Consider the following 9,109-nt stretch of genomic DNA (forward strand, 5'->3'; position numbering starts at 1 on the left):
TAGCTATAGCGAGGTGCGAGCCCATGCGCAACAGCAATGGCAGCGGCTCTGCATGCTTTCGGCGAATAAATAGCCATTGCAGTTGCGCATCCATCCAAGTACGCGTGCAGATGGAACTCAGCTCAACGGTGCGCCATCGCACAACATGTGACTGATGAGAGGACCACGAGACGAAGGGCCGATGGATGGATAGATGGATCGATCGACCTCTACTACCTACCCATCGATCCTTTAATGGCTAAAATCTATCCATCACATGCATGCTTTCAGATCCCCCTGGCCCGGCCCTCCTGCACCGTCGCAAAAATAGGAATTTCTCAGCTCGTGTCTTCTATTATGTGGCCTTGTATATTTCAGAGCCACTGTTTGTCTAAATGTCTAGTACAGTAGCTGTTTTCTGTCGGAAGGAGTGATGGTGCATGAGACATGGGTCACTGTGACTGTGAGCGCTCCAGGTAAATGAGCTACCTTAACTGGTCGGTCGTAGTCACGAGAGATGCGACAAGTGGTGGTAATCTAGCGTTTCGACATGTATTAATGGTGACCAGAGATGGAATGGCCAGAATCTTGAACGGTTCTTCCCTGGATACACCTTTCATGGGCCACCGCGTCGCGTGCGTAACTTACATTTTCCCGTGTCCAGTGGTATTTTCACATGCTAGTATGATTCCATCAGGGTCAGGGGGCCAAACGAGAGTACAAAGACAACCGCACGCCTACGGAATATGGAGATGGCTACACGGCACAACCAAAGATATATCTCTATACACGGGAGTTTCTTCGTTCGTCGCGCCGCTCTGAGGAATGGCGACTCTTCAGCGCCTTGAGGCAGTACGAAGTTGACGGACAGTTACCGGTACTAAACATCGGCCTTGACTTCACCTTCGTGTACGGAATCACAGTTAGGTCTGGACTCTGGACACGCGTATAACAACCAAACCATACTATCAGTGGTTCTGTATTCTTCGGGTTTTTTTTTTCTTTCAGTAATTCAGTACTCGTAATCTCCCACCACAGATGTATCTATCCATCAGGTTTCAGGTGACTGAAAACTTAAATATCTGGTAAATTTCAGCACCCATCCATATAAAGTTTGTATACTGTGCTGCTGCACTACTCCAGTTCAGCGAACGAAAATCAGCATAAGCCGTCGAGTTTCAGCGAAAGGCCTACTGTGTTTGTGAAAATAAATACTGTTGCAACTGTATAACTGTCCTCGAAACCATGAATAGCAGTATAGCACTGCCTGTTTATGGACCACTAATCATATGCAAGTAGTTGTGTTCTCATAAATACCCAAGCTAGTCTATACAAGTCCAAAGTCAGGCCTTGTTTAGTTGGCAAAAATTTTGGATTTTGGGTACTGTAGCACATTCGTTTGTTTGTGACAAAAATTGTTCAATCATAGATTGATTAGGGTCAAAAGATTCATCTCGCGATTTACAGACAATCTATATAATTAGATTTTGTTTTCGTCTAAATTTAATACTCTATGCATGTGCCGCAAGATTTGATATGACAGGGAATCTTGAAATTTTTTCGAAACTATTCATGGTTTCTTTCACGCACGAAATGCGAATTCCGGGTCCGCCTAGGCACGCTCGCGCGATACATCAACCTCTCACTCTCAGCGGCACGGCACTAACAAGGTGTGGAGTGCAGTACTACGTGGTCCATCTAGCCTCCTCCGAAGAGAAGGAAAGAGATCCACAAATGCCATCGAAATAAATATCAGCACCGATCTAAAACCTGAATTCCTTCCAAGCTTTTAAGTGTACCACTCATATTTATATTTGCATATATATACTATATGCACTAATAACAAGTGAAAAAGGTGGCCAACCTGCTGCACAATATCTACTCATGATCAGCCTCCCCCAAGGCCATTTTTTTTATGTACCCCCTTCCACCGGGATCAGTCAAGAGAAACTCGAAGTAAAAAAAGAAAAAGAAGGAAGGATCAAAAGTTGCATCATCGCCTACAGGCAGAGATGCTTGATCGATCGATGGGTGTATGATTAATCAGGCCCTCAGATCAGAAACTTCTGGAGAGCCTGCCTGCTACCACCTACGATGACGACGACGACGACTTGGTGAGGCAATTAGCTAACCGGGCGAGGCATGGTGTCCTTACTGATGCTAGTTTCCCCGCGAAGCTGCGCGACCGGGCGTAGAGGACGGCGCAGAGCAGCGTGCCGACGGCGCAGGTGGCGCCCCACACGACGAACGTCTCCCGGTAGCAGGCGTCGCCGATGCACTGGTGCGTGCCGCCGCCCCGCGCCCCGCGCTGGTAGAGGTAGGCGGCGAAGTAGCCGAAGCAGAGGGAGCCGACGGGGATGTTGCTCACCACCACGTTGTGGTTGACGCCGAAGTTCTTGGTCCCGAACAGCTCGCTCGTCGCCGACACGGCCACCGACGTGATGGCGCCCGTGCACGTCCCGATCACGGCCGTGCTCAGGTACAGGAACAGGTCGCTCGAGTTGAGCAGAAGGAAGAAGGCGCCCGACATGGGCGCCATCAGCGACGCCATGGAGCCCGTCCGTGAGATGGAGTAGCCACTCCTGCGAATCCAAATTCGTTAGCACGACAAAGAAACAACAACACTTCTGTAGCAACAAGTTCGTTAGCACGTCAATTAAGAAAGACCGCGCGCATGGATCGATCGATCTAGAAAGTTGAAACTGAAGCTACTACCGAGTCTTGAGTAGAGTAGACTACTGCTGACTCCAAGATCTCAGGATCTATACCAATCAAATTGACGACTATATACTAGGATAGATAGCAAGTGGTGTGAACAGAATGCTAAGGTTGAAGCTTGTTGCTTACTTCGCGGAGTAGTAGTCCAAGAAGGAAGGGAGCAGGCGGCCGAAGAATCCAAACGAAGACGACAGCGAGACGAGCGTGGAAGTCTGGCCAAGCCGTCGCGACTCGGCTATCTGTCCCAGGTTGTTCAAGAACACCAGGCCCAGGGTGCCACTGAACATGTAGCTGAAGAAGTAGAGCCAGAAGTCCAGCTTCCGAAGCAGCCGGAGGCCGCCGATCTCCTCCTGCGGTTTCTCCGCCGTGACGCCGTCTCCCTCCTTATTACTCTCGGCGTCGGCGGCGGCGGCGGCTAGGTCGATGACGACGACAGCGGCCCCGGCGTTGTCGGCGTCGTCGGTGCCGAGGTCGTGGATCCTATTCTCCCGTTTGGTTTCCCGTATCTTGTTGAGGCTCTCCCGGACTCTGAGCACCAGCGGGATGAGCACGGGGGTGGCCAGCAGCACGCCGAGGCTGATGACGTGCTCCCTCGACGACAGCCCGCTGCCGGACGTGGAGCCGATGCTGCCGACCACGGCGCAGGCGCCCGTGGCGAGCGTGATGGCGAACATTACGAGGAATGCCGCGTCCGTGCTCGCCTCGCTCGTGAGGTCCACCACCCTGAGCGACGGCGCCACCACGACGGTGACGAGCATCGGCACCACGGCATTGAGGAGGAGGTACGTCTTGGCCTTGGAGCTGGCGGCCATCCCGGGCAGCACCGATTCCGCCAGGCTGGTGTAGACCTTGGCGCTGAGGCCGAGGTAGCTGGTGGCGAGGCTCACCGCGACGCGGCTGCTGGTGCCGAAGTTGCGGATGCAGAGGAGGTAGCAGACGGTGTTGATCCAGCAGATGCCGTTCCCGGCCAGGGAGGTGAGCAGGAAGAGGTGCCAGTACCGGAGCCCCGCGCTGTCGAGGAACAGGTACTGGACCCCGTAGCCGACGAGGCCGAACGCGGCGCCGACGAAGGCCACGAGCCACAGCGGCAGGTACAGCGCCGCCACCCCGGAGAACCATCCGAAGAGCTTGCCCGCGTCCGACGCGAACGCCAGGAAGTTGAGCTGCACCTGCGTGATGTGCTTCAGGTCCTTGAGCTGCGACGAGTAGACGGGGAAGTCCGCGTTGGGCCCGTTGATGGTCTGCAGCCAGATGCTCCCGACGAGGCTCAGCCAGTGGGCCGAGGAAGGGGAAGGCATGGTGATTGCTCTTGCTCCTATGGTGATTGCAGCTGCAACTTGAGAGCTGTGCGTGCCAGGTATTTATGCAGCTCCCGGCGGTTAATTAAGCCGAACCGGCAATTCAATGCCCCGACTACGATGGATGTGGCCGCAAAAGCCAGGTACCAGTATATATGTGGTTTGCTGTTAGCCGAGTGGGCGAGCAGAGCAATGCGCTATGCTATCAGCTAGCCCAACAGAGGACGGCGGCCAACGGTCAGTGCAAGGCCGGGGCCGGCCGATCCAAGCCGAGACGTATCTTTCGGCCGAACGAGGTGCAGGCAGGCAGTCTCGGTGCAGAGTTAACCAGACTGTTTGGTTGCTCGGGCGCGCGGGAGCCTTTCGGTTTCAGCACTGTCGTTGCGTGGCATCTGTTGACGCTTGCTTGCACAAGCCGACGACCTGTTGCTGCACTGCATCTGCATCTGCATCCGTTTTTCCTGTATCTATTTCCTGGCCGAGAACGCTCAGGCCGGTTACGGTTACGCTGCAGCCACGACGGATTCACATCGCAAGCAGAGTTATTATTATTGGCTTGACATTGGCATACCCGTGGACGTCATTGAGATGAGATCTGGCGGTCATTACAAGCTGCAACGAAATCAAACACTTCGAAGGTCTAGAGAGGCGCAAGCTCTGCGTCATTCTCCCTGCATTGTGTGCCGATGTTTAGGAGTCCTGCATCAGGGAACTAGAGGTTGCCAAGCAGTTGAACAACGACTACGGGGCACTGCATCAGGGCTTCTTCTTGGGCTAACTCATCAGGTGCTCTGATCCAGAATAGGTGACGAGAGTCATCCTGAACCAAGTACACGTGTCCAAGCCCTAATCAGAACTGACACTCTCTAAGCCGTGATAGAGTGATCGGTTCGATATTTCATTCAGTCTCGACAGGTCTCTGAAAGAAATGGACAACTTTTCTAGTCTTTTCAGCAGCGTTTTTCGCCTGGCAGCGCGCATAGATCATTTCATCTCGTTCTATCTGTCGACGTGAAGCGTTTCCCGCCATTCAGCTGTCCCCGGCTTCAGTTCAAATCAAATGATTCAGAAATGCAATGAACCTGCTGCCGTGCCTGCACTGACCGGTTCTCCAGATCTGAATCCATGGCTCGTTACTGTCCGGCCGTCGCGCTCAGGAGAGCCAGGCCTCTTTCGTCGCGGCATGTCGCCACCGGTGGCTTCAGCGGTTCACCGTCGTTGCTATGCTTGAGGCAGTTAATGGGCCTGGTGACATCAGGCGCCGCGTAAGCGTAACCAAGAGGCATGGGTAACTCGCCCTCGCCGGGGGTGCTCGCCCACGTCTGGCCACCCTCACCGCTGCGGTTACCATCAGCTCGCCTCGGCGGCATTAAAAACCGAGACCACAGGACGGGGCACCACACCATGATCGACAGACAGCAAACGCTAGCGGCGCAGAAACAGGCATGGATTCGTGTACTCGTTTCTAGCCATGCCTGCGACAGAAACCCAGTTTCCCCGGCACTCGCATTCAGACTCTTCAGACCGGCTTCAACGTGAAGCTGAATGAAACGCCGGCCGAATTACATTTGCAATTAGGTCACGGTGACATCAGACCGGCGCCGCGGCTGATATCTTGGACTGCTTGTACTTATACCTATACGGAGTGCAGCCTGACCATACCTAAGACCTAATTCTCTGAATTTCTTCATTCAGACCGCCACCTTTGCAGCCGGACATGGAAAATCGCCGTTGCTGGCGTTCACTCGTTCGGTAAGTGTTGGCAATTGGCGTTCACTGGCAAATGGAAACGTGTACTCATGACCAACCACGCTTTCCGAGATTCTTGAAACCGAGGACTATGGCGTCCAGATCGATCACTTCTTCAAGCTCTGGGATGGGATGAACCGAGATCACTCTGAGCTAATGCTGAGCTCATCTTGTGAATGGTTAGGATTACTGTACTGCTGCCTGTATGTAGGATAATGTCATTTTCCTCTTTCAGTGAAAGAGCTAGCTATTTCAATGGTCAAAAAGCAGACGAATAAGATCGATGTCACGATTTGTGAAACACATGCACATGATAACACCCTGAAAAGCAGCAGCGTTTTGTGCTCACTGTCATTTGAAGAACCGGTTGGCAGTCCTGTCAGTTGAATCTCCGGCTTGGATGCATGTGCGATCCTCGAAGGTTGTATAGTGACGTAGCCTTTTTTGCTCACATGGTTGCACACCACGTTCAGAATTCAGAATTTCGGCCAGTCGAGTGTGAAATGTTGTGATGCTCTAAAAGCTGATGCGCATCGCTGGTTCGAACACGACGGCAGAGGGGCAGCAGCCCAATCCACAGTGGCCGAGCTTCAGCATACAATGTGGGGGTGAAGGCAGGAACGTGCAACCAGAATAGGGGACGTGTGCTACACGAACTACGTCATTGCACGTGGTGGAGGACACTAAGAGAAGTGGGTGTGCTCCACCGTAGTAGTTTGTAATCACTAAGAGACTAAAGGTGCTGAGACTGGAGGACGAAAGACGGGCGGAAGATGTAACGGGCCTCTGACCTTCCTCGCTGCTCAAGGTGTGTTACTCCTTCTGTTCTCAATGGATCTCGCTGGTCTTAGCTTTGATGATGGTCTCGGCAATGAGGCGGTGATCCGCAAAAAAATTGGTTCTTCAGTAACCCATTCTGTTTTTGATCGTGCCTCTTTCTTTCTTGTGGCGTCCTTTGGACGTTGCAAGTTCCGTCTCTCTGAAGATTCAGTCAGTAAGCTCCTTCAAGCTGCCATTGGTGGAAATGCGCAGCATTTTTTTTTGTTTCTCTCCTCAATGACCGAACCTTCAGATTTGCTGTTTCTTCTAAGAAAGTAGGATTGTTCGTTGCAAGTCTTAAATCCTACTCTTGTGATTCGTTTGTGGTCTTCTTCAACCACTGGAACAACGGGGGGCCTGCCTGGCAATCTGAGTATAAGCGTTTCTTGAGCGAAGAACATTCCTCGTGGTTCCCTGCTCCTGCAGGATCCTCCAAAAGCCGCCATCCTCCCTCTAAAAATCGAACCTTTGCTGATGCGGTTCGTTTTGGAGATCCGTCTCCCTCGCGCGTTCTTTCTGGAGCAAACTCCATTCCTCTTGGGAAGCAAGTTTTTTCAAACTCTATTCTTACGGGCGCTAATGCTGTTAAGGTTGGTGGCCCTGCGCCTAAGCCCAGCCGCATTTCGGTTCATGATCGTCTTGTGTTTCCAATGCAATCTCGGGCTAATGGCCCGAAGGAAAAGCGCTGCACCCGGTGCCTCTCGACCAGTCACTGGCGGATTCAATGTCGGGAAAGGATTCGCTGTCGCGCGTGCTGGAGGCAGGGACATATTGAGGCTGCTTGCATTAATGCTAAGCCTATCCCTAAGCCTGAGAAACAGCGCTATGTGGCCAAGGCCAATGGTAAAGAGTCGGCTGCCAATTGCTTTGGCTCGTTCAAGGGCGACACCGTTCCGGTTGATTGCTCGGGTTGGTTCAAGGGCGGCGCCGTTCAGGCCTCTTCGTCGAGCCCGCCAAGATTTAATTCCTTTGAAGACATGTCCCGCTTTCTTTGGCCCAATCAGTCGGCCTCCCCCCCTATTGTGCTGCCGTGGGCCTCGAAGCCCATTAATTTGGAGCGGGCTGATTTAGCTAGCGAGGGAAGAGACGGGAGCGTTCCGGCGGTTCACCCGAGAAGTTGGCGGATATTTACTCCCGGCTCTTCATCTCCACCGCCCTCTCCTCACTGCACAGTGCAAACTGGAAAAAACCCCAACTCTTCCCCCGCCTTCGCCATTTCTGGCCTCAACGCCCAAGCTCAAGTCGAAGAAGCTGGAGAGGAGGCAATGGCGCTTCAGCGTGCTGACCCATCGCCGTTCATCCCCGAGCATCTGGAACATGTTGATGTTCCGAACCGAAGGTGCTATGTCAAAGCTGTGGCTCCGGTGCGGCCGCTGGCAAGAAACGAGATGCTCGCAATCGCAACCTTCAATCCTTTGCCTGGTAATGCTATGCACTTCCCAGCCATCAGGGCCGTCCTTAGAGATTTCTTGAGGCATGAGGTGCGTGTTCATTTTGAGGACATTCAACCAACTAGTTTGGGGCAGGCCCTGGTCAGGTTTACTCATGGGCATGTTAGAGATGTCTTGGTTGAAGACAGTCCCCATGTCTTTGATAATGTTACGGTTAGTTTTGTCAACCATGACCAAGGCAAAAATTGGAGAAGTGCGGAGTTCAATCATGAATGCTGGATCCTGCTGCTGGATTTTCCCTCGGACTAAATCTCAAAGCGTCACATTCATCACGCAGTCGGTGAGTTTGCGAAGGTACTCCTTTATCAGTTGGAGCCTAAATTCTAAGCTAGAATCTTAGTAAGGGCGAGAGTTCGGGATGTTCAGCAAGTTCCACAGTTCATTATTTATGAGGATCCTGATACTGTTGGTGGGGAATCATGGACGATTCAGTGTGAAGTCCTTAGGAGCAAGCCTCCGGGGTTCTTCCCTCCTCCTGCTGACCCTCTACCTGAAAACAACATCTTAGAACATGCCATGCCGTTTGATTTCTTCGGGCTCGGGCAACCAGTTGCTGAGGAGGATGAACAGCATCAAGGGAATGATCTTGGACAGAACCAACAGCAGAATATTGAGCACATTCAGGGGCAGCATCAGAACATGGCAGTTGATCAGATGGACCAGGGAAATGATTTTGAGGAAGTCAACAATGTAGGTCAGTGGCTCAATCAACAAGTCAATCCCTGGGATCCTGCTTGGCCCAATCAGCAGCAACAGCATCCTGGAGCCCAACAACAGGCAGTCCAACAGCAGGCCCATCAGCCACCACAGCAGCTTCCCAATGGTCAGAATATAATTGATCTCAATTTAGACCCAGCTGATCCTCAAGAGGTGGTCATTAACCCTATTCAAGTTGCAGAAGAGGATGGGTTTTTGGAACTTAATGATTTGATCAATGAAGATGAAGTCAACATCCAGCAGCCCCAAGTCAAGATCAGATTCTCATTCCAGATGAGAATCCCAACCATATCAATGGCTTTCCTATGCCAAATCTTGTTGATGTTCTGGGGGAGGAAATTGAACCTGAGCATTTGATGATGGAACAGGAGAATCTTG

The 9,109-nt window shown here is 52.2% G+C and overlaps 1 protein-coding gene across 1 annotated transcript; it reads right to left on the reverse strand.

Annotated features, from left to right (window-relative positions):
- On the reverse strand, positions 1,740-4,116 carry LOC8057726 (protein NUCLEAR FUSION DEFECTIVE 4). Its single transcript, XM_002458649.2, has 2 exons — positions 2,827-4,116; positions 1,740-2,561 (listed from the first exon to the last, which is right to left on the reverse strand). The coding sequence occupies exons 1-2, from the start codon at positions 3,993-3,995 to the stop codon at positions 2,069-2,071; spliced, it is 1,662 nt and encodes a 553-aa protein (XP_002458694.1). The 5' UTR covers positions 3,996-4,116; the 3' UTR covers positions 1,740-2,068.

The sequence above is a fragment of the Sorghum bicolor genome, chromosome 3, assembly GCF_000003195.3.
Source record: "Sorghum bicolor cultivar BTx623 chromosome 3, Sorghum_bicolor_NCBIv3, whole genome shotgun sequence".
Lineage (NCBI taxonomy): Eukaryota > Viridiplantae > Streptophyta > Magnoliopsida > Poales > Poaceae > Sorghum > Sorghum bicolor.

Bases quoted from the DNA above. Each gene is read 5' to 3' on its own strand.
- LOC8057726 (XM_002458649.2), bottom strand. From the start codon at position 3,995: ATGCCTTCCCCTTCCTCGGCCCACTGGCTGAGCCTCGTCGGGAGCATC. The intron at 2,562-2,826 runs GTAAGCAACAAG...TTGGATTCGCAG, and splicing joins TTGGACTACTACTCCGCGAA to GAGTGGCTACTCCATCTCAC.